Here is a 23,934-nt window from a genome sequence, read left to right on the forward strand (position 1 = left end):
CAAGTATGGGCTAAACAAAGCTATATGCATTTGTTCATTGTAGGACTTCAGTCAATGACTTTAATGCACTTTTGATGATCAAGAATCCCCAAGAAAGGCACAGGGAATGTCCTATACTTATTTGACCATGGAACTCTTTGTCACAAGACATTCTGAAACATACTTTGAGAAACAATGTACCCATAGATCTTTCTGGTTTCTAATCTGTCAATCCAGGGGTCTCCACTGAATGGTATCGGATGCCCAAACTCTGCTCCCCTACCCCCAACCAGAACACAGAAGACAACCCAGTGTAAAAGTGAATGCTTTAATGAGTGTTATTCAAGGAGAGCCAAGTCTCTCAACAGTGGGTACCAGCCTCCACTGTCCCCAGATCTTTGTTGGGAAGGTGAGCAGGCTGTTCAGGGAGCAGGGATCTTGGGTCTAAAGAATAAGCTGATGCAAAGGGAGGTTCAGGAGGCACCCTAAGGGGGCTCAGTTCCTGGGAATGCAGATGAAGGCGCATGGGCCTCAGACGGGACCCTCTTCAGGCATTCCTAGCAAAGCCACAAGGGGTTCAAGGGGCGCGGGGGTCCCAATGGGCACAGGGTGGGTGCGTTCATGCTTGCGCAGGTCACTGGCACTCAAGAATGCCTTGGGGCAATGGGCGCAGGAGTAGGGACGCACAGAACTGTGTGTGCGGCTGTGCTTGCGCAGCCCAGCGCGGTCTGAGAAGCTTTTGCCGCACTGGGTGCAGGGAAAGGGCCGGAGCTCTGGGTGTGAGCGCTCGTGGCGACGCAGCAACGTCAGCGTTGAGAACGTCTCCTTGCACTCCCGGCACGCAAACTGCGGTGGCTTCTCATCAATCTCCTCACCCTCCACCTCACTTGCCCCTCTCAAGGGACCAGGGGCCTCCCCAACCCCAGCATCTTGGCATTCCACATGCTCCACTGTCATGCCCACCACTTGCCACTGGGTGGCCATCACACTGCCTGATTCTGGGGGCAGCCCTAACAACCCTGCTGGAGGGTCCCCTAGCCCTGAACCTGCTGCTGGGGCCGTTGAGCCCTCACCTGCCACACTGACAGGCAGTGCCAGCCCCACTACCAGCTCCTGCTGTGGTGGAGCCCCGGCGGCCTCACTACTTCGATGGGTCCGTTCATGTTTCCTCAGGCTTGACGACACCACAAAGGACTTTCCGCAGGCGTTACAATGGAAGGGGCGCTCACCCGAGTGCACCCGGCTGTGCTTAGTGAGACTGGCTCTCTCGGCGAAGGCTCGCCCACACTCCTCACAGCGGAAGGGCCGCTGGCCTGAGTGCACCAAAGCATGCCGCTTGAGGTCCCAGGACGCCACGAACGTCTTGTCGCACTGCAGGCACTTGAATGGCCGATCGCCTGTGTGCACCCGCCGGTGCATGGCCAGGTCCGCCGGCTGCCGGAAGTCCTTGCCACACTTCTCACACCGGTAAGGCTTCACGCCCTCATGCGCCCGCTGGTGTCGCCGGAAGCTCGAGGGGTCGGAGAACATGCGGCCGCAGCGTGGACACAAGAAGGGCTTCTCGCCAGAGTGAGTACGTTCGTGGCTCTGGTAGGAGCTGAGCTGCGTGAAGCCCTTGCCACAGGATGGGCAGCGATAGGGTTTCTGTGCTGCATGGATGCGCTGGTGGCACGTGAGCGAGGATGAGCGGGAAAAGCTCTTCCCGCACTCTGAGCAGAGGAAGGGACGCTCACCCGTGTGGGACCTGTGGGAGTGTGGGAAACCCAGCATGAAGATGGCAGGCTCATAACCTGACCCCTGCTGCCTACATGCCCTGTAAGTTAGGGGCCTCTAACATCCTGAAGGTGTTGGCCCAATTCCCCTAAGAGCCACAGGGCTGTACCCCAGAGGAAGAAATCTTCAGGCTGGATGTCTAGATTCCAGAGAAGACCTCTCTCTGCATTCCAAAGACCCAGACATACTAGGCCCAACTCACATCTCCTGGGCACCACCAGGGACCCTCTGAGTGGCCCAATTTCAAGCCCTGCCCTCTTTCCTGCTGTCCAGGAACCCAGGCTAAGCAGACCCACCGGCATCCTCCACGGCTGCATCCCAAGGCAGTCTTGCCCAGCCCTGCCACGCGCCACCCACCCACCAAGCAGTGGCACCAGCTTCTCCCTCCTGCTCACCACTCACCACAGCCCCACCCAACTCACCTTCCCATCAGCTCATTACGCTCCTTAAGACCCTACCCCAGGTCCCATTGGTCACAAGGCAGCTTCTACCGTCCCACCTCCACCCTGTTGGCTTGCTCTTCCCAACCCCTTCAGGGGCCCTCACCGCTCGTGGTTGCGCAGGTCCTTGAGCTCTGCGTAGGCCTTGCCACAGCGCTCGCAACCATAGGGCCTTAGGCCGGCGTGTGTGCGCCGGTGCTTGCGGAACACAGAGGGGTCGGCAAAGCTCTTGCCGCAGTCAGCGCAGGCGTAGGGCCGCTCACCCGTATGACCGCGCTGGTGAATCTTGAGCTTGGAGAGCGCGCCATAGGCCTTGGGGCAGTGCGCACAGCGGAAAGGCAGCTCACCAGCGTGCGAGGCCAGGTGCACGCGTAGGCACACGGGTTGCATGAAGCGGCGGCCACACTCGGGGCAAGGGAAAGGCTTCTCACCCGTGTGGCTGCGCCCGTGACTACGCAGCTCGGGTGCCGTTTTGTAAGCCTTGGGGCAGAGCAGGCACGCATAGGGCCTGGGTTTAGCCGCTGCACCTGACACTTTGTCCCCGCTGGCATCCTCGGCTTTGGGCTCTGTCTCTGGCTTCAGCTTCACCTCTCCTGCCTCCTCTGCGCAGTCTAAAGGCCCATGTGTTGCAGCGTGTCGTGCTGCCCTGGGCGCATTTGGAAACGTCTTGGTACAGGACAGGCACTTGTAGCGGCGGCCCGAGCGCTTGAAACCGGGGCCTGGTGACCCGGCCTCCGCAGACTCCACCTCCATGGCCTCGATGCGCAAAGTTCTGCAAGAGAAGCAAAGTTAGAAGCCACATCCCTTTTCCATTCTCCAAGGCCTCTCCCCTCACCAAAGCCCTCTTGAGACCTGACAGGGAACCCTATCTCATCTGCGTTTCCTACCCAGGACCTCCCAATCCTTCCTTCCAAACATTACTGGCTCTGAAACTCTGTGCTCAAGTTTCCTCTCTGGTCTGTTCAATGATGAAAGGAGTTGGGCCTGGTGACTTCATAGGGGCTAAGGTAGAAGACTGGAGTCATTAAAACGTCTACCTACACATCCTTCCCCAGTCTGCGTTTTTCCAAATCCTGTGGGATTCCCAGAAGGCCCTGGTTCCATCCTTCCTTCTTCAGCTCGGCCTGTGCCAAGATGCAGGGTCCTTTGCAAGGCTGCCCAGCACTCCTTAAGAGATTACCCAGATGCGGGTCTGGCCTGAAGGTCTCTGCCCATGAAAGACAGAGGTGGGTCTAGAAAAGGGCAGAACCAGTGGGCTAAATGTGATAGACACCATCTGTCTGAAAGTGATAGGTCCCAGGCATATGTATTTTGTTTTTCTCCTCTAGGTGATTAGCTTTCAGAGGCAGCAACTGTTCACGCAGAATTCTGGCCTTGCACAGCTAGCTGTAAGGGACTCCACCCCAGACAGGAATCCTGGTCTGCCCCCTGCTCTGGAATCGCTGTTGGGGTCCTGCGCCCATAGGTCTGGTCATGGGAAGCTCAATTACTCTCAAGGCAGCTTGAGCCATTGCTAACAGTTAGAAACCTGAGTCATAATCAATTTATCTGGCCTGGCCTCCTGGGACACCCACTCTGGCTGAGGCCCCTTCATTCTTAGTTCAGAGACCAGACACCCTCCACACAGCTGTTCCTGGGGATCAGGAAATAGGATTAACAGCTGCATTAGTCTTAACACCAGCTCATCCTCCCTGGGGGATGAAAGGAAGAGGATTACAGCAGATCCACTTAAGGAGTGCTGAGCAGCAGCAGCTGCTGGGGGTGGCCAGGGTGGGGGTGCCCAGAAGTGTGCCCAGAAGCTAGGCTGGGAGGTAGGAGTTCTTTGATCCTTTCTAAACCTGCTTCCTCATCTGTACACCTCAGGAGTTGGTGGCTTCTAAATTACGACCCAGGGAAGACATGGAAGGCCCTGGAGTAAATGGCAAAGGCTGCATCTTTAGAGTCAGCACCCTTCTGCCTGGTAGCCTCAGTCCTCTACCCCTACACACATAATCTAGTTTGCAAAGACAGCCGGGCCTTCTTCCTAAAACACCGTGTGGTACTCTGTCCTCTGCTTAAGAACTTTTCATGGCTTCCATCACACTATGCAAGTTCCCAGGTCCGTCCTGGCTATGACAAATCCTACTAATCCTTCCTTTGAGCTCCACTTCCTCCAGGAAGCTCTTGCATCTCCTGCATCTCCCCTTCGGTTTTTGGCCCCAATCCCACAAACTCTGTACTACCCTCAGCTTGTGTTTTTCACCTTTCCCACTAAACCCTGGGGCTGGAAAGTGAGTTAAAGGGCTTAAGGCCCAACCTTCCCCAAGGTTTGAATTCCCCCTTCAGCTTCCAGGGGATCCTTCTTTTATCTCTGGATGGGGCACTCACTACCTTTCTTCCAGACAGTTTGACTAATAAATAAAATTTCTTCTTAATAAAAAACAATAAATCACATTTACTGAGCACTTGTTAAATAACAAGCAGTATCCTAAGCTCTTCACATGTATTAACTCACTTAAATTTCATGTCAACACCATGAGAAATGTTCTACTATTATTCCCTTTTCACAGATAAGGGAACTGAGGCCCAGAGAAACAATATAGCATTGTGCTTAAGTACACCATCTCTGAAGCCAAACTGCCTGGCTTTAAATCTTGCCTCCCTTCCTTCCTAGCTGTGATGTTATACAATTTACTTCATGCTGTAGGACCTCAGTTTTCTCATCTGAAAAACTGAGGTAATAATAGTAACTTACCTCACAGAGTTGAGTGAGGATTGAATGTGATAAGATTACTGCTCTCAATTATTGAGTCTTTTCTGAGCCAGACACCGCTAACAGTGCTTCTTATTTAATACTCTTATAGCTTCCTGAGATACGTTGTTGGGCCCTTGCTCAGTTATCTGGGCCCTTCCAGACTGGTCTACTGCCTGGGCCAGTCTCACAGTGAGCAGACCCTGAGCTCAGGTCGTGCCCTTGTCTTCTCTTACCCCTGTAGAACTGCCTTGAAATCAGAGCCAGAACACTTTGTTTCTGTTTCCCTCTCAGAGGGCTGGACACCATGGGTTCTGAGCTCTGTGCCTCAGTTTTCCTGTGAACCAGAAACCAGAGAGTTGGAGGGGTAAATTTCTCCTCCTAAAACACTCCCCAGGTGGAAAGATAGGGGGGTGCCAGGTTGGTTCCAGCAGGCACCCAGCTCCATGAAGAGCAGAGGGCCAGGTAGTCTAGGCCACTGTCTAAAATCCCACCATTAGTTCTTCAAGTCGCAGTTCACTGAGGACTCTTCTATCCACCACTCCCTAGAGTGATGTTTCTCCAAGTCAGGTCTGTGAACCTCCTGCATGAAAATAAGCATCCATGAAATGTGGAGCAGGACTCAGAAATCTGTACTATGAACACAATCTTTGGGTCATTCCAATGAACGTTCGACACGTAAGAACCAAAGACACATCAGTAGGTCATCACGAGCTTCTAGGAAAGAGAGATTTTACTACACCTCGTTTTCAGATGTAGAGATTATACCCCCATAAAGAGAAAGACTTGCACAAGGACTCATAGCTAAGCAAGGAGCCCAAACACAAACCCAAGTCTTCAGATCTCTGGGTTGGGCTCTTTCTCACCAGTCTTAATTCACTTAAGGTTTATTAGGCAAATAATAAGACTTTCCACTGCTCCTAGGACAAAGACCAGTATCTTATTTCATGGCCAGCAAGTCCCTGAACCATCTAACTCTTGCCTACCTCACCTCTCACTCCTCTTCCCTGGCTCATTAGGCTCCACCCACACAGGCTCCTTTTCTTTTTCTCAAACAGCTGAATTCCTTTCTACTTCAGGGCCTGTGCACTAGTATTTATCTTTGCTAGAACCACTGTTTCCCAAGGATCTTTGTGTAGCTATCTCTTTGGTTTCACTTGGGACTTGGCTCCCTGTCACCTCAAAAAGGGCTTTCTGACCACATTTTTACTATCTGTCCCCTTGCTGATCATTCTCTATTCCCCGTTTAATTTTCTTTATGGTGCCCACATGGATAACATTCCTTACAAGTTTACCATGGGCCAGAGATCATTCTAAGAATTTTATGTGTATTACTCAAGCTAAGCCTGCCAACTACCTGGAAGTTTGTTTTGGACTGAATCTATGCATGCACAGAGGAAAGGCCATGTGAAGACATAATGAGAAGATGGCCTTCTACAAGTCAGAAAAAGAGACATCACCAGGACCTTAATTGGCCAACACCTTGATTTTGGACTTCTATGCCTTCAGAACTGTAAGAAATAAATTTCTGTTGTTTAAGCCCCACATCTGTGGTTTTTTGTTATGGTGGCCTGAACAGACTAAGTTAAACAGTATTATTTCTCCCGTATTACAGATGGGGATACTGAGGCACACAAAAATGAAGTAACGAGCATGGTCACAGACAGGTAGTCTGCCTCCTCCCAAACTTCTGCTTTCTGTCCCAATTATTGCTTTGATAGCACTTACGCATTTTATGGCTTGGTTGTTAATTCTCTGCAAGAGTCTAGGCTGGCAAAAGCCAGGAACCTTTATTATTCTGTATCTACCACACCTAGAACTGTGCCTGGTGCCCCAAAACAAACTGAAAGAATTAATCTCTGAGATGGAATTCAAACCCAGGCCTGTAGCCATAGCAGGCGTTTGTGAGAATGTCTGTCAATGACTATTTATTAACTGAATTTCTCTGCCTGTCCAAATTCTCAAGGTCCAAATATCACCCCTATTTGCCCCACTGGATTCATTGCTTTACTGAGGGGGACTTGTCTTTGCTTTACTACTGACTTAGGAGGAAAATGAAAACTTGCTGCCTGGACAAGTTCAAAATGCCAGGGATGTAGAGGTTTAATTCCCAGAGAGTTTAGGCTAGGACTCTGCGAACAGGGATAAGGTGAAAAAAAAGAAGCCACTTTCTATTCTCTCTGCACCTAGGTCTCCCCATGTCTAGACAAACAGTCACCCATAGGCCTCACAGCCTATGAGAGATTTGGTGAGATGGAGGATGGGGAACTGTGACGTGTGTAGAGGTGAGAGCTAATCATCTCCTAGGCCTCCAAAATGGTTGGTTAACAATCTAATCCCAACCTACTTTACCAGCCTCAGCTCCAGAGACAGTGACCCCATCCCAACAGAGACTGAAGCTGCAGCCACAATTCTTGAACTTCTCCATCTAAATGCATCTCCACATACAGTGCCCTCTGCCTCGAGAGCAGTTGCCTGCCTTCTCTCATGGGAAAACTCTTGCATCCTTCAAATATTCGCACTCCCAATGCCTTCGGAAATACTTAATAGGCAGTACAAGTAAGGGCGCCATGGCGCACTGAACCTCAGTTTTCTCATCAGTGAAATCAACCGCTGAGGTACGTGGGAGTTTAAAGAGCGTTAGGGCCTAAGAGACAGGCTGAGGAGAGGCAGAGAGCTGTAAGAACCCTGCGCTTCTGGCTCCCTGCAACCTTCTAGGTGTCGGCGCTCCCGCGAGAAGCTTCACAGGGCAGGGGCTGACTCGTCTCGGAACAACCCTTGGAAAATGTGGCCGCGGAGAACGTGGCAAGAAGGAGTGAACGAAGAATGACAGAATGAACAAATGAATGGACCTGGACAAAGGCCTGCAAATGGCGTTCTCTAGGACCGCAGGAGGGGCAGCCAGGACCTCGGCCGGGGAGGGGGCAGCAGGCGCCGGGGCCGTTGCCAGGCGGGTCCCACACCTGGGACAAAAGCCCGCGACATGGCGGGCTCTAGGACCCCCGGGCCCGCCCTGCGCAAGGCAGGCAGCCGCGCGGGGAGAGCCCAGGCGCCCGCAGCAGCCCGCCCGCGGGAACAGCCGGCGGGTTCTAGGACCCGCTGGGCCCAGAGCCTGCCTGTGTCCTCCCGGGACCGCACTTCTCCCGCCCCGCCTGCGCTGCTCGCTCCAGGCCAACCCATCCACTCTCGGCTCCCACAGGGAAACTGAGGTTCGCTCGGATTGCGTCCATACTAGGGACGCCTGGGGGTCCCTGCGGCTTCCTGCCGGCGTTTCCTACCTGAATGGACTTAGGCTCACTCCGTTGAGTCAGCGGCAGCTCCTCTCACCGACAGAGCCCAGGACACTGCCAGGGAGGGGCAAGCGTTAGGACCCAGCGGCGGAGGAAGGCGGGGTCCGCCGGCGGAAGTGGAAGGGAGCTTCCTCTGCTAGGGAGGAAGGCAAAGTTTACCCACGCACCCCTGGCCGAAGGTGGCGGAGAGACGTCTTGTAAGGGGTCTGTGTTGGCGCAAAAGACCGGGGACGCCGAACAGGCTTACTATATATATATATGGGTGTTGCTTGTTTGGGGCCAGGTCCCCAAGAACTAGAAGGTGGGAGGACAGAAAGCCCATGCTCAAGCTTTGTAGTACCGACATGCTCTTATAGTTAACATTTCCCACTTAACAGCGAGGGATGCATGAAGCTCCCTCCATATGTCTTGGGAAGGTTTTCAAGGAGCCCCACGAAAAATGTTTCCAAAGTACTGAGGCTACGGCTGCAGAACCCTTTTTTTCCTCTCTTCTGACCTCAGCCAATGTGAACCGGAACGATTTTCTGCTCTTGCCGGAAGTGTGGCTAAGGTTAGTGCAAAACGACGCTGCGCTTGACCTACATGGGCGGGGTTAGAGTCGCAGTTTAGCTACTTCTCTCTTGCGCCGGAAGTGTGTTTGTATAGAATGCTGCTTGGAGGCGAGTCAGAAAGTGTTCTTGCGGCGCAGGTTTCGCGGGGAAGCTTTTCCGGTCAGGACACTTCCTGTTTCCTAGTAACAATAGGAAGTGTCCGCGGAGCTTGGGGTAGACTCTTGGCTTTTGCCAGCTGCGCCCTTTCTACTCTAGCTCCTTCCTTCTTTCCCTTTTCCTTTGTCTCTTTCTCTACCCTCCCACCTCCTAGGAGCCCTGGCGGAGTGTGCGTATGTGGGCGCGCGAGAGCCCCCCGCCGCCACCCCTTGGGGCGCGCGGCTGCAGTTAGAGTAAGGGTCGTAGTGCGCAAGCGCGCTCCCGTTCGTGGTCCCCAACGGACGCACCCACGGCGGGAACGAGGAGGGGCCACCCGTACGAGGTAGGGGGTCCTATAAACAAATTGGCCCAGGAGATGAGTAAGACGAGAGGACCTCGGTGATCGCTCAGGAGAGAGGACTCTTAAGGGAAGAGGTTTTGTGAGGTGAGAATTCAGGGAGCAGGTTCGTTGTGGAGGGGTTAGTCGGAGATAGGGAGTTGTTTTGGGTTCCTATGGGAATGAAGAGTCAGAAAGCACGGTAGCTTGCTATGGAGAGGGCAAGGGCATTGGAAAGGAGATTGCCTTGAATCAGTGGGTTTGCTCGCGTCTAAACTGGGACAACAGGCATTACAGTTTGTTGTGAGGATTAAGTGACACAATGAATATTCTTTATTTAGCATGTGCCCAGCACAGGGTAATGCTCAATTAGCATGTGTTGCTGTCATCATCAGTATTATGAGAGGAGGTAGAAGAAAAAATGAGAAGTGGGGTGGTGAGGGTATAGTGAGGAGGCGTGGGAAAGAAAAAGGGGGTGAAGAACAACCGGAAATGGGATGGAATTTCCATGACGGAATTTAGTTTGGGTTCACGGGAAGTAGGTGAAGGAAGTGGCCAAGAGTCTTTTAGAAAGGAGATCTCGTTACCCTAAAAGGAATAGGGGATGTGGGGGAACAAGCCAGCCCTTTCTCTGAAGGAGGCCGCTAACTTTACTTCTCAGTCCCTTATCCGTGAACTGAGAAAGAAGTTGCTTTTTCAATTCCAGTAGCCTACTCTGTTTATCTGAATAGTGAAGGAGAGATGATTGGATATCTCTTATTGAATGTCCTAGAAAAGGTTCAGGTTTCTTTTTAAGGTGTCTCAGGAAATAGATTGTTTCAGAATTTTAGAGAGGAAAGGGTAAGACTTTAGATTTGGTCTGAAGAACAGGTTAATAGTTTGCGATCAGAGGTAGGTTACATCTCTGTAGTCTTAAGTTTCCTTATCTATACTTCAAGTGATGAGTAGGCCTAGGGAAGCTCCCATATTAGGAGAGCTTGTGTGTAGGGAGGCATGAAATGAAGGTGTTTCCAGATTAGATCCAGTAGAAAACAGGTCCCTGGGCATTGCTGCTTGGGGAACCTTTTTATGACCTCTGGTGAACTTGCTGTCTACAGAGGCAAGAGGCAAGGTTAATTCAAGCTTTCCTTCTAACCACTGCCCCCTCTTCCTAGGCCTTTTCCCCACCACCAGAGGAAGATGCTGCTGCCATCTGCCTGCTCTTCCTGAATCTCCAGGTTTCTGCCACACTGCCCCATGGAGGACACAGCCACCTTTCTCAGTTGCTGTGACTGTCAGCGCCACTTTCCTAGCCTTCTGGAACTGTCAAGGCACCGAGAATTGCTCCATCCATCCTCCAACCAGGACAGTGAGGAGGCTGACAGCATCCCTCGGCCCTACCGCTGTCAGCAGTGTGGCCGGGGCTACCGTCACCCAGGGAGTTTGGTCAATCACCGTCGGACCCACGAGACTGGCCTTTTCCCGTGTACCACCTGTGGCAAGGCCTTCACCAATCCTATGGCTCTCAAGAGCCACATGAGGACTCATGTTCCTGAGGGCTGCCGCAGGCGCAGGCCTCCCTACCCCAAGGAAGCCACTCCACACCTTCAGGGGGAAACTGTGGCCACTGACTCCTGGGGCCAGAGGCTTGGCCATGGAGAAAGCTGTGGAAACCAGAAAAAACGTGCTGAAGAGACATCTGTCTCTGCATCTGGGCCTGATTCTGGGGCAACTCTGGGCACTTGGGAAGTTCCACCCACTAGACAAAGAGAAGGCTGGGAAAGCCAGCCAAATCCTGAGGAGGGTGCAGAGAGCTGGGGGCCCACCACCAATTCTGCCAGAGCCACACCGCTCCCCAGTCCAGCCAGCAGCCTCCTTAGCAATTTGGAACAGTATTTAGCTGAATCAGTGGTGAATTTCACAGGCAGCCAGGAGCCCACCCAGTCCCCTCCTGCTGAGGAGGAACGGCGGTACAAGTGTAGTCAATGTGGCAAGACTTATAAGCATGCTGGGAGCCTCACCAACCACCGTCAGAGTCACACACTGGGCATCTACCCTTGTGCCATCTGCTTCAAAGAGTTCTCTAACCTTATGGCCCTTAAGAACCACTCCCGACTCCATGCCCAGTATCGGCCTTACCTGTGTCCCCATTGCCCCCGTGCCTTCCGGCTCCCCCGAGAGCTGCTAGAACACCAGCAGTCCCATGAAAGTGAAAGGCAGGAGCAGCTGTGGGAAGAGAAAGGGATGCCAGCCTCCAACGGGCACACAGATGAGAGCAGCCAGGACCAGCTTTCTAGTACACTGAACGGCTCTGGGGAGCTGGAGGACAGTGGCCTGGAGGAGTACCGACCTTTTCGCTGTGGAGACTGTGGCCGTACTTACCGCCATGCTGGGAGCCTCATCAACCATCGCAAGAGCCACCAGACTGGTGTCTACCCCTGCTCCATCTGTTCCAAGCAGCTGTTCAATGCAGCTGCTCTCAAAAACCACGTGCGAGCTCATCACAGACCCCAGCAAGGAGTTGGGGAGGATGGGCAGCCATCAGTGCCACCAGCTCCCTTGCCTCTGGGTGAGACCACACACAAAGAAAAAGAGGTCCCCACAACCACCCTGGACCATCGCCCATATAAATGCAGTGAATGTGGTCGGGCATACCGCCATCGGGGGAGCCTGGTGAACCACCGCCACAGCCATCAGATAGGAGAGTACCAGTGTTCACTCTGTCCCCGCAAGTACCCCAACTTTATGGCCCTACGCAACCACGTGCGGGTCCATTGCAAGTCTGCGTGCCGCAGCGCAGGCCCCGGGCCTAAAGGTCCTTCCAGCCACCTTAAGGTGGAGCTCCCACCTGACTTGGTTGGAACAGAGGCAGCCCCATGTACAGACCAGGGGAATGGGTGCAAACATGAAGAGGCCACTGATGGTACCCCAGCAGCAGATAGGACAGCGCCACAGATATGTAGCATATGTGGGATGCTCTTCGAAGACCCTGAGAGCCTTGAACATCATTGCCAGACCCATGAGGAAGGGGAAAACAGCAGGACAGAGGCTAGGGTGTCACCACCTCGGGCATTTGCCTGCCGAGACTGTGGAAAGAGCTATCGCCACTCGGGCAGCCTTATCAACCACAGGCAAACCCACCAGACGGGGGACTTCAACTGTGGTGCCTGCTCTAAGCATTTCCACACCATGGCTGCCATGAAGAACCATTTGCGATGCCACAGTCGGCGGCGGAGCAGGCGACACCGGAAGCGGGCTGGTAGTGCTGGAGGTGGGGGAGAACCCAAATTCCTGTCAGGCGGGAACTGGGCCCAGGAGTTGGCAGAAGACAATGAGGGCCTGAACTGTCCCCAGAGCCCTTCAGGGGAAAGTCCTAGTGAAGCTGAAGGCAATCTAAAAAGTGATAGGGACTGTCTGCAGACTCAAGCCGAAAGGGACAAATGTGGGCTTGAGAAGGATAAGGCCTGTGTCCAGGGCAATAAAGAGAGCAAAGGTCCTGAGGAAGGACTGGAAAGAAAGGAGGCCCGTTTCCTTAACTTGGACATCCCAGGTGATGAGGAAAGCAATGGGACTCACTTCTGTGATAGCCTCACCAGGGTAGATGAAGATCAGAAACCAGCCACTGGCCAACCCAGCTCCTCTTTTCACTCTGCTGAAGCTGTTACTAGCTGGCAGGCTGAGGTCTCCCACACATGTTCAGACTGTGGACATTCTTTCCCCCATGCCACCGGCCTGCTGAGCCATAGACCCTGTCATCCACCAGGCATCTATCAGTGTTCCCTCTGCCCGAAGGAGTTTGACTCTCTGCCTGCCCTGCGCAGTCATTTCCAGAACCATGGGCCGGGGGAGGCAGCCCCAGCACAGCCTTTCCTTTGCTGCCTCTGTGGCATGATCTTTCCTGGGCGGGCTGGCTACAGGCTCCATAGGCGCCAGGCTCATGACTCCTCTGGTATGACTGAGGGCTCAGAGGAGGAGGGGGAAGAGGAAGGAGCAGCAGTGGCAGCCTCAGCCCACAGCACCCCACTGCAGCTCTCGGAAGCAGAGCTGTTGAATCAGCTGCAGCGGGAGGTGGAGGCGCTGGAGGGAACTGGTTATGGACACATCTGTGGCTGCTGCGGTCAGACCTATGATGACCTGGGGAGCTTGGAGCGTCACCACCAAAGTCAGAGTTCTGGGAATACCACAAACAAAGCTCTCAGCCACTTGGAAGCATCAGATGATGCCACAGAAATGGTTTCAGATAGCTTCGAGGGCACAATGACCTCTCTTTCTGCAGAGGGTGGAGACACAAAGTCTGGGGAGGGAGTAGGTGTAACGATTGCAAACAGCCTTTGCATGCATGGTAAGGAAAGTTCTCTCGAGGCCCAGCCACGTCCTTTCCGTTGTAACCAATGTGGCAAGACCTATCGCCATGGGGGAAGCCTGGTGAACCATCGCAAGATCCATCAGACTGGAGACTACATCTGCCCTGTCTGCTCCCGCTGCTACCCTAACCTAGCTGCCTACCGCAACCATCTGCGAAACCACCCACGCTGCAAAGGCTCTGAGCCCCAGGTAGGGCCCATCCCAGAGGCAGGAGGCAGCAGTGAGCCCCAGAATGTGGCAGAGGAAGGACTGGGGCAGGCAGAAGTGAGGAAGTTCCAGGAGGAACTTAAAGTGGAACCTCCAGAGGAGGTGGCAAGAGTGAAAGAAGAGGCATGGGAGGAGACCACTGTGAAAGGAGAGGAGATGGAGCTGAGGTTAGAGACTGCAGAGAAGGGCTGCCAGACTGAGGCCAGCTCTGAGCGGCCCTTCAGCTGTGAGGTGTGCGGCCGGTCATACAAGCATGCTGGCAGCCTCATTAATCACCGGCAGAGCCACCAGACTGGCCACTTTGGCTGTCAGGCCTGCTCCAAAGGCTTCTCAAACCTCATGTCCCTCAAGAACCACCGGCGTATCCACGCAGATCCCCGGCGTTTCCACTGTGGTGACTGTGGGAAGGCCTTCCGACTGCGGAAACAGTTGGCTAGCCACCAGCGGGTCCACATCCAGCGGGGCTGGGGCACCCGAAAACTGACTCGGGAAGATCGGCCCTTCCGGTGTGGGCAGTGTGGGCGGACCTACCGCCATGCCGGCAGCCTCCTGAACCATCGGCGCAGCCATGAAACAGGCCAGTATAGCTGTCCCACCTGCCCCAAGACCTACTCCAACCGCATGGCCTTGAGGGATCACCAGAGGCTGCACTCAGAGAGCAGACGACGGCGAGCAGAGCAATCCCGGCGGGCAGCTGTGCGCTGCGCCCTCTGTGGCCGGGGCTTCCCTGGCCGGGGCTCTCTGGAGCGGCACCTGCGAGGTCATGAGGAGGAAACCAAAAGTGGTCAAGGAGGCCCCAGTAGCACAGAAGGCAGCAAGGGGAACCCGACTGATGACCAGGGACTAGAAGACAGATTGGGTGGTAATGAGTCAGTACCACAGCTGGAGTATGGTGCCATGAGGCCACAGGAGCAGAGTCATAGCCCCGTCAGGGTATCAGGTTCAGAAGCCACAGAGCCAGTATCCTGGGGCATGGGGCAAGCAGGTGGGTGGCGAGGAGACAGGGGACCAGTAAATCATGCTGGAGATTGGGTTCCTTGGGGTCATGTACTGAACAAGCCAGAAAATGAGTCAGGGGACAGTGTCCCCAAGAGTCCTTGCCACCTTGGCAACAGCCAGCCCAGTGAGCCTAGTGTGAGTCACGTAGATAGCTGCGACAATGGAGACAGCAGTTCTCAGCTCCAGTCAGAGAGCCACCCCTTTTCCTGCTGCCATTGTGGCAAGACCTACTGCCAGTCTGAAGGCCCTTTGAACCACAACATCCATAAGACAGACTGTCACTATTGCTTGCTCTGCTCCAAGGAGTTCTTGAATTCTGTGTCCACTAAGAGCCACAGACACAGCCACAATCACATAGCTGCCCAAACCTTTGCCTGCCCTGACTGTGGCAAGGCCTTTCAGTCCCACCATGAACTAGCCAGCCACCTGCAAACTCATACTACCAGGGGCCTTTGTCAGGTGGCACCCCAAATAGAGGAGGCCATGGATCCCAAAGCTGGGACTGTGGAGGATGAGGTGGATCTCCCTAGTCAAGGAAAAGCCCAGAAGGCCCTAGTGGAGCTCCCCAGGTCCCCAGAAGAGAATGCTGGGAGAGCTGATGGAGGCCAGGGGGTAAAGTCCATAGTGGCTGAAGATGAGGAGCGGCCCTTCTGCTGTGCCCAGTGTGGGCGTTCCTACCGCCATGCTGGTAGCCTACTGAACCACCAGAAGGCCCACACCACTGGACTCTACCCCTGCTCCCTCTGCCCCAAACTTCTACCCAACCTACTTTCCCTTAAGAACCATGGCAGGACCCACACAGACCCTAGGCGCCATCGCTGCAGCGTCTGTGGCAAAGCCTTCCGGACAGCTGCCCGGCTAGAGGGCCATGGGCGGGTCCATGCGCCCCAGGAGGGGCCCTTCACTTGCTCCCATTGTCCCCGCCACTTCCGCCGCCGCATCAGCTTCCTACAGCACCAGCAGCAGCACCAGGAGGAATGGACAGTGGCCAGCTCTGGTACAGGGGGTATGAATGGGTTTGGGTGCCAGAGGAGGTGGGCGCACAGTGGGGGGCAAAATCTGGCCCGAAGGTGGTGAGGGAGCAAAGAGTGAGTGGAGAGGGTCACATGGATTCCAAGAGGTCAGGGGCTTAGGTATGGAATGAGAAAACTCTGAGGATGCTGCCTTCTGAGTGGCCTAGATCTGAGCCCCTGGGTCAGGTAAGTAAATAGCACAGTGGGATGGGGTATGGGGAGTGGGCAGGGGAAGAGGCAGCTATCTGGGTTCTGCTGTGACAGCCAATGAGTATTTTTGTTTTGGGAGGGGAAGTGGGTGAGTACTATCTAGCTACCAAAGCTGTAAACTCTCCTGATCCAGCCAGTAATGATTCCCAGAGAAAAAGATGATCTAGGTTCTACTCTTTAGTCCTAGAGGAGGCAGGGAGCCAGGGATTGAGGAATGGGGCATGGGAGGCACCTCCAGACTGGACTTTGTGGCCTTGGTGCTGACTTGGCCAGAGAAACTGGGTCATTGGTGGGCCCCCAGCTCCCTGGCCCTCTTTCCTTGCATCTGGTCTCTGCTCCTCCCCGCATTTCTTAGAAACTAGACTTTTGGCCCTTTCCTACCACTGTTGCCTCCTGTTTCTTCTCCAACTCTATTCAACCCTTTTCTTCCTCCTTCACTGGGTATCTCCTTTTTAGGATCCAACCAAACCACCCTTTCCACTTGAACACCTCCTCCTGCCAGCACACTTTTAACTGGAGAACTGAGTCATACATAATTGTTTTTTTTGAAGCCAAGCCCAATTGTAGCAACAAGTCATTAGCCCCTATCTCCTTATATCAGAGAATCTTAGAGTCACCTTGACCCAGTCCAGCTGGAAGACAAGGCTGCTGAGTGGGATAGCCTGTTCCCTCAGTCAGCCCCGGGCTTCTGTGCTCCACATTCTCTAAAGATCTCTTAGGACCCATTCCATTTAGTGGCCACTATGGATGGGTGCCCTGAGATGGTGGGCCCTTGACCAGAAATTGTCAGAGAAGGAGGGGATGTTGGGCAAGATTCCCTCAGAGCTGACAAGATAGCTTTCAGGATAAAAGAGTTCTTGTGACCTCAAGGGAATTAGTGAGGAGACAGTTAGCCAGGTTTGGAAAAATAATTAGAGGTCCTAGGATTCTGGGGTTCTCATATGGGCCTCGAGCCATGGGCAGGGCTAGGGAGGGGGATACAAGCTTTGTGAAGCATACCCCCCCTTAGTGACCTCTCTTTCTCCCCAGGAGGCCCAAAGGCCCCAGCGGCAGGCAGAGGGGACTTGTTGCCACCTCCACCTACCCCCACGACTCCACTCCTGGACCCTTCACCCCAGTGGCCTGCAGACCTCAGCTTCTCCCTCTGAACTTCAAGTCTCCAAAGATCAGAGTATGGGGTGGTAGTGCAGGTTGCAGGGAAGAGGCTTGATTTCCATGTTCTGCTCAGGAGTAGTTTGGGCATCCCCAACTCTTCTCCTTCCCCCCTATGAAGAAGACCCAGATCTGCCTTTCCCAAGGAAGGGGTAAGGTATTTCTCATGTCCCTGTCCTTGAAGGACTTCCTTCTCCAGCCTTTGTCACCATGCTCTTCCCTGTGACTGGCCCTGCAAGAAACATGGTGCCAGGCTCTACCACAATGCCAGTTCACCCTCACCAACTCTCAGATTCCAGCACTAGGGAGAGGCAAATTCAGACAGCTACCAGTAGGAACATTGCCTGTGGAAGGGGGGCCTTTTGCTACAATTTGTAACTTATTTTCTAAAATCTATTTTGTAACAATTTATTTAAGTTTTAAAAAGGGAAATTGATACCCCCCCCAAAAAAAATTTTTTTTCAATGTATGTGGTTGGTGTGATTGTATCTAAGGGGATGGAAATATAGGGACCACTGAGTCATTTAAGTCAGAAAGCAGAGCTGGGAGTGGGGAGCATCCACAAGTGACATCTGCCTGTCCTGCAGGGTAGAGAGTAGGGGCAGCTGCCGATCTGAGCAGACTCCTTCTCAGCCCACTGGGCTGTTGGGCCTGCCCCAGTGCCTGGAATCCTGTGTGGGTGGGGGGAATGGAGAAGGGCAGAGGCAGTAACTTGTTTGCAGCATCTCAGAGCCATCTGTCAACAGCCGGCTGGTTGGCCTGTCAGGGAGAGGAAGGAGTTGGCAGGTTGGCTTCATCCTCACACCTTCCCTCCCTCCTTGGAAGACAGAAAAAGGAGGTACTACTTAGCCTCCATACTGGATGAGAAAAAAAGTTCAGAGAGGCTAAGAGTTCTGTGCCAAGTCACACAATAATGGAGAGCCAGAATTTGAATCCAGATGGATTTGTTCACTGCTCCACCCTGCCCAAGGCAGCTAGATGTGGCTTGGAACAGATCTTTCCCTAGACAGAAAGGATCTGGGGAGCTAAGTGTCAGCAGGGAGGCCCCAGGACTACATACTCATGTTAGCCAGGCAGCTACCAGTCTCAGCCTCGGGCTCTGGCTCCTTGGTGAAGTAGACCTGCCAGTCCAAACTGCTGACCCAATTCTCATAGGTGGGAAGTGCTGTAAAGACTGCAGGCTGTGCAGGGCCTTGACAGGCATCTCCAAAGCTGTGTAACCCAGCCAGGAACCATGTGCCCCTCACTTCATGCACTAGTGGTGCCCCAGACAGGCCCTGTCAGGGGTCAGGTGACACTGAGTGACTTCCTTTTCCCCAGGGGCAGCTATGAAGAGCAGAAGGGGTTAGGGGATGGGCTGAGGCTCTTTATTTGGAAGCCAGCAAAAAGGCTGAGTTTCAGGTGAGAGGCAACTCTGGGGTAAGGTTTGGGGCACTGGAGCTTACCTCACAGCGGGGCAGCTCACCCACAACACTGGTACACACCATCCCTGGCAGAAGGGGGATGCCATCGTTCTGAAGGGTTCTATGCAGCTGGCTGCAGGCCCTGAGCCCCAGGATGGTGACAGGCACTGTCTGAGAGAAGCTGGTGCCTGCTCAGAGGGGGGAAGACCTGGCTGCCCCAGTGGCCTCTAGGCTGATGGACAGCTGTCGGTAACCCTTTCCTACATACCTGCTCCTTGGTGGGACAGTCCCAGGACCCAGCCACGTTCCCCAGCAGGCAGGCGGTGGTCAGCGTAGGGCACACAGAGGGGCCGCAAGCTAGGGCCCAATGTCACAGGCTGGGCCAGCAGCAGGAGAGCCACATCATAGCCTCCTTCTGGGTGAATGTAAGCCCCATGCAGAATGAGTTGCTTTAGGCCCCACTCTTCTGGTCCAGCCCCCAGCCCTACGCTCCATTCCTCTGGGTTCTGACGCCTGTAGAGACAGCATTGACAGCATTGGGTAGCAGGGCTGCCAGCAGGGGCAGGAGGGAAGTGCACAAAGGCGAGGGAGACAGGGCTCACCCAATGAAGCAGTGGGCAGCAGTCAGAACCACCTCCTCTGACACCAAGGCTCCCCCACAGGCCAGCTTCCCCTGGTGCTTCAGCCTGGCATCCCAGGGCCATGGGGAGGGGGCTCCTGCCTGGGGACCTTCTCTCCTCAAGGATCCACAGGCTGAAACAGATAGATTACACCATCTGCCTTATTGCTAAGTGCTCACTATGTACCAGGCCCTGTGCTAAGCACTTCTCGTGGACTATCGAATCCTCACAACAGAATTTTAAGTTGAATGTTACCCTTGTAACCAAAGTTCCAGAGAGGTTAAGTGACTTTCTAGCTAATAATCACAGGCAAGTAGCAGATGGGATTCAAAAGCCATGGCCTTAGCTTTTAACCCTGATAGTCCAGCCTCAAGGGAGTGGTGTGTTCATCGTTCTTCCACCCCACCTGACTGCACCCCTCCAGACTTGGACTGGCCCCAGAATCCCTGGCTCCTATACTTCTCTTACCATCAAGACATAGCTTCAGTACCAGGAATTATTTTACATGCAATTTGCATGTTAGTCACTGAATGCCAGAATTCTGAATGGGAACCCTGCCCAGTCTCCCTGGGTCCCTACTTAGAAATTTGCAGCCAGATCTCAGAGACCCCCCCTTCTTAAACTCCAAACCCATAAAGTTCTGGAGCATCTATGCCCCTCAGCTCAAAATGCAGCTATTCCCATCTTAGGGTCCCCTAGTTAGTAGGTGGCAGTTTGTAGATACCCTGTATCAATTCTCTAGTCTGAGCTGATATTTATTTAACTGTGGTCCTCATTCAGGCTTGAATATAGCACATATATTATAGCACACTCTGAACAGCTCCTGCTCATACCTACACAGCTGTCCTCATCACTGATCTCCAGGGTCTCTGGGTTCTGGGCCAGAAAGGCTGCCCCTTGAGCTCGAGCCTTCAGCCAGGAGCTGTAAACAGCCATGTCAGTCAGTAGCACAGGAGTGTCTTCCTGGGCACAGCTTGATGTGAAGCTGATGATCCCAGTCTGAACCCAGTGTCCATCAGGCTCTTGGCACAGCACGGGACCCCCAGAATCTCCCTAGAGCAGGCAAAAGAGTCAAGGACAGATACCTGAGCCCTAGCCCTGGACAGACATCCTCTGCAGCCCTTCTGCCCATCCCTGTGGCTTGAGGACCCAGCCCAAGGCCAGGCCCCCTCCCCTTCTGCTCCCTTCCTCTCTCCTCCCCCTCGGACCTGACAAGGCCCCTGCACCCCAGGCTGGGCACCCCCACACAGCATCCCGGGCCGGGCAGGGCTGGCCAGCAGCCGCTGGTGCAGCCGATTGTAGAGACAGTTGCACGTGGGGCGGCTGATTAGACGCAGGCGCAGATTCCGTAGAGTCCTGGGAGCTGACAAAAGAGAGGGAATTGGGGCCAGAGTCTGGGCTCTGGGGAGCAAGGGAGCCTGGAAGCAGGGACAGTTGGCAGCTGAGGCCGTATGCCCCTTTGGGATTCAGTCTAGGACAGCACTTACCATCATTGGTGTCCTGATCCCAACCAGTGGCCCAGCAAGAGGTCCCAAAGGGGAAGCGATGGCCAGGCTGGGGCAAGCAGAGGGGCATGTGGGCCGTGGGGTGAGCGAGCTGTAGCAGGGCCAGGTCTGAGCCCTGGCTGTAATGGTTATAAGCCCTGGGCAGCTGCAGAGCAGTCACTCCCACTTCCTCAGCCCCTGGGCTCAGCCCCTTACGCTGCAGAGAGCCCAGGACAACTGACCAGGAGTTCAGTTCTGTCATTGCTGCTCTGGAAGGAGAAGGACAAGGCCCAAGAATGGAGTGCAAAGGAGTCAGTGACACCATGGAAGGCAGCACAAAGGCAGGTGAAAAATATCAGCCCATGGCTTTAAGTGAGGTCTTTGCTTCTCACAACCTCAATTTCTCATTTGTAAGGCTTCTATCATAAAAGGTTGCTAAGATTAACTTGATAATATATACCTAACATATGGCATAGTCTCAGTAAATGGTACTTTGTTATTCTAGGGGCTAGGATTAGTCTTGTGGGGTTTGGGGACACATCACCTACCCTCAAAGCCAGAAACCCTGTCTGACCCAACCACAACTTACTTTTCAAAGCAGTGGGCAGCAGTGAGGACCCAGGTGTCTGCCACTAGGGATCCACTGCAGATGTGGAACCCCTGCCTCCTCACACTGGCCTGCCATGGCCACTCGCCAAGCTCCGTTTTGCCCTCCTGAGGTTCAGGGGGGCCAGGCCCACGCTGCCCACAGGCTGTAAAGAGGGATGGGTCAGGCTGACAGCAGGTCCCTATCCTGCCCTCACCGTAGGTCTGACCCAGACCCAAGTAAGGCCCAGGCCCCATGTCCCCAAAGCTTACCACGCTGAGCTCCTTGAAGACCTGGAAAGAGAGAGACATAGGTGAGACTTGGGGGAGACTTACCTTCCTGGCCCAGCTTTGGTGGAGGGGACAGGTAGGTGAGACTGGCCCCGGGTCCTTGCCTATGACTCTGCGACTACCTCACCAGCCCCTCCCAGAATGAAAATATTTATATGAGGTCAAGAAAAAGCTTTTATTGGAACCTATTCAGAGCATATGCTCAGTAATTAATTCTCCTCCCTCAGCTGTGCTCAGCACTCCTGGGCCTGAGGAGCAGGGCCTGGGGTTCAACAACTTGGGACCAGGCCAACCTTCCTCCAGGGTTCAGAACCCCCCAATTCCTGCCCCCGCCACTGAGTCAGGGAGGTGGCCTGTGTATATAGAGAACATTAACTTAATTGTGCCCTCAACCATGACAGTTTCAGAGGAAGGATTAGATACCTGTGTCATGTCCAGGTGATAGACAGCTCCAAGAGATTGAGACTCGCCTCACCCATTCTGACGACTCAGACTTCCCCCTTTTTAGAAACCACCAGACTCTACCAAAGGTCCCCTGCCCTGCCTCTTCCTCATCATAGGCACACACAAACACACCCATTGAACATCCCGAGCCAGGAGATGGGACATATGTAAAGACTGAGAGACTGAGGCCAAAGGTCCCCAGCATTTGCCTAAGGTTATCCTGGATAGAGAGGCAGATAGGAGGACAGGGTACATACACAGGCACTGTGACAGTTCCTGCAGACATAGACTGTAATCCAGTCCAAAAAAATCACACTCATTTTGACATAGGCAGCCACATACACTTCCCCCCACACACAGCTGGACCCTGTTACATCGCCACAGGCAAACTGTCACCCCACAGGCATTCTCCCTCACACACACCAAGCTGCAGGGGCTGCTGGGGCAGAGGGTGGCCACTGAGTCCCCCTATACCACACTCCCATGCACTCAAACACAGGTGGCTCACCCTCTACGAGGACCACGGTTCCCAAGATGAGCAGCCCTTGTCCCCAACTTGGCTTCATGCTGCTCCAGGCCATTCTGCTGCCTGTGCTGTGGTTCTGAGAGAGGCTCTCTGAGTCTCCCTGGCTCCACCTCTTCTCCGCCCTCAGTTAGCTAGGAGTCAGGTGTCATTGCTTTTCCTGGGCTGGAAGGAAGCCAGCAGCTCTTAGCTCTGGGGCTATGGCTGTGTGAACTTGGGCTATTCACCAACCCTCTCTAGGCCTCAGCCATGGCCAAACTACCTATGTATGACTTTGGACAGCCTGTCTCTGCCTTGTCTGAAAGACTCAGAATTGTTGAATATAAATATGCTTAGACCAGAGCCTGGCAATAGAGTAAACTTGCTCCCAGCACAGAAGCTAGCCTCCAGTAACTGTGCAGGGCACAGTGGGCAGGCCCTCCAGTTCTCACTTTTCATTTCGGCTTCTCCAGCTCTCTCTCCCAGGCCCAGGTCCGAGTGGGTCTCACATACCTTCTTCCATCTTGCTTCAGATGCCCTGTGTTTAGGCCTGGGTGTTAAGGTGCCAGGGCTTTCTGCTATTTGCTGGCTATGAGACTGACAAGTCTTAACCTCTCGGAGCCTGCCACCTTTGTGGCAGACAGGGTTACAGTAGTGCTCACCTTTCTCACAGGTGTTGGAAGACTCAATCAGGAGGGAAGAACACTCAGGGTGCATCCTTTTTCACTTCCTGACTTTTAACTCAGGCCAGCCCAGATTGAACCCCAACCCCAACAGAGATAGTTGTGACTAGGGTTAAGAGACAGATGCTGGACCAAATGGTCCTGGTGGATTAAAGTCCTGAGGGTTCCCTAACCCTTTTCCAGGCACTGGCTGTATGATCTTAGGCAAATTACTTAGCCTCTCTGTACTTGTTTCCTCATCAAGATAGGGATAATAACAGTACCTACCTCATACAATTGCTATAAGAGTTAAATGAGTTAATACATGTCATGTTCTTAAACAGTGCTTGGAATGCAAATAAGTGCTTGGTAAATATTAGGAAACACAAATCAACAACACTTACAACTTGTCCCTGGCCCTTCAGGGCCGCCAAGACTGGCTTGCAGTAGTAGATAAGGAAGCCAGATGAGTTAAGGTTAGACTATAAGAAGAACTTCCCAGCAAGCATGCACAGAATCAGAAAGGCAGCTTGTCTTTGCAAATGCATGCTTGGCCCTCCCAGGAGAGGAGGCCTGGCTTTCATGGGCAGCAGGGATAAGATGCCAGCCTGCTACCTGGGAGTGGGGGCTGATGGTGCCCCAGGTCTTGCTGACTCCACCTGCTGGAGAAGGAACTAACCACCCTTCCCAGGAAGGCCCTCTACTCTCCCTCTGATTCATATTCTTCCAGTCTCAGGAGGCAAGAATGGGGGAAGCCCAACAGTAGGCAGGTGGCTCAGACT

The 23,934-nt window shown here is 53.7% G+C and overlaps 3 protein-coding genes across 21 annotated transcripts; 1 reads left to right on the forward strand and 2 right to left on the reverse strand.

The window, feature by feature from the left end:
- Positions 1 to 291: 291 nt before the first annotated feature.
- Positions 292 to 8,315, reverse strand: ZNF668 (zinc finger protein 668). Of its 4 annotated transcripts, XM_036226345.1 has the most exons (4): positions 8,202 to 8,263; positions 5,418 to 5,506; positions 2,299 to 2,964; positions 292 to 1,723 (listed from the first exon to the last, which is right to left on the reverse strand). In XM_036226345.1, exons 3-4 carry the CDS (start codon positions 2,943 to 2,945, stop codon positions 511 to 513), a joined length of 1,860 nt encoding a protein of 619 aa, XP_036082238.1. In that variant the 5' UTR covers positions 2,946 to 2,964; positions 5,418 to 5,506; positions 8,202 to 8,263; the 3' UTR covers positions 292 to 510. The 4 variants fall into 4 exon arrangements, with proteins under 4 accessions (XP_036082238.1, XP_015988338.2, XP_036082239.1 ...); XM_016132852.2 differs by lacking the exon at positions 5,418 to 5,506 and having other exon boundaries at positions 8,202 to 8,315; XM_036226346.1 differs by lacking the exons at positions 5,418 to 5,506; positions 8,202 to 8,263 and adding an exon at positions 7,776 to 7,913.
- Positions 8,316 to 8,628: 313 nt separating this feature from the next.
- On the forward strand, positions 8,629 to 17,587 carry ZNF646 (zinc finger protein 646). Of its 5 annotated transcripts, none has more exons than XM_016132849.2 (3): positions 8,629 to 8,763; positions 10,391 to 15,792; positions 17,039 to 17,587. In XM_016132849.2, exons 2-3 carry the CDS (start codon positions 10,473 to 10,475, stop codon positions 17,155 to 17,157), a joined length of 5,439 nt encoding a protein of 1,812 aa, XP_015988335.2. In that variant the 5' UTR covers positions 8,629 to 8,763; positions 10,391 to 10,472; the 3' UTR covers positions 17,158 to 17,587. The 5 variants fall into 5 exon arrangements, 4 of the variants coding, with proteins under 4 accessions (XP_015988335.2, XP_015988334.2, XP_015988337.2 ...); XR_004952693.1 differs by lacking the exon at positions 8,629 to 8,763 and adding an exon at positions 8,808 to 9,344 and having other exon boundaries at positions 10,391 to 15,985; positions 17,039 to 17,128; XM_016132848.2 differs by lacking the exon at positions 8,629 to 8,763 and adding an exon at positions 8,808 to 9,344.
- A 121-nt stretch (positions 17,588 to 17,708) lies between these two features.
- Positions 17,709 to 23,796, reverse strand: PRSS53 (serine protease 53). 12 transcript variants are annotated; one of them, XM_016132856.2, is made up of 11 exons: positions 22,497 to 23,796; positions 21,527 to 21,547; positions 21,258 to 21,420; positions 20,672 to 20,937; positions 20,393 to 20,547; positions 20,018 to 20,237; positions 19,167 to 19,317; positions 18,833 to 19,077; positions 18,607 to 18,752; positions 18,222 to 18,438; positions 17,794 to 17,920 (listed from the first exon to the last, which is right to left on the reverse strand). In XM_016132856.2, exons 1-11 carry the CDS (start codon positions 22,567 to 22,569, stop codon positions 17,901 to 17,903), a joined length of 1,677 nt encoding a protein of 558 aa, XP_015988342.1. In that variant the 5' UTR covers positions 22,570 to 23,796; the 3' UTR covers positions 17,794 to 17,900. The 12 variants fall into 12 exon arrangements, 9 of the variants coding, with proteins under 9 accessions (XP_036082243.1, XP_036082245.1, XP_015988342.1 ...); XM_036226349.1 differs by having other exon boundaries at positions 18,607 to 18,650; positions 21,258 to 23,796; XM_036226348.1 differs by having other exon boundaries at positions 21,258 to 23,796.
- Between the last annotated feature and the right edge of the window lie 138 nt (positions 23,797 to 23,934).

Source organism: Rousettus aegyptiacus, unplaced genomic scaffold (assembly GCF_014176215.1).
Source record: "Rousettus aegyptiacus isolate mRouAeg1 unplaced genomic scaffold, mRouAeg1.p scaffold_m13_p_8, whole genome shotgun sequence".
Lineage (NCBI taxonomy): Eukaryota > Metazoa > Chordata > Mammalia > Chiroptera > Pteropodidae > Rousettus > Rousettus aegyptiacus.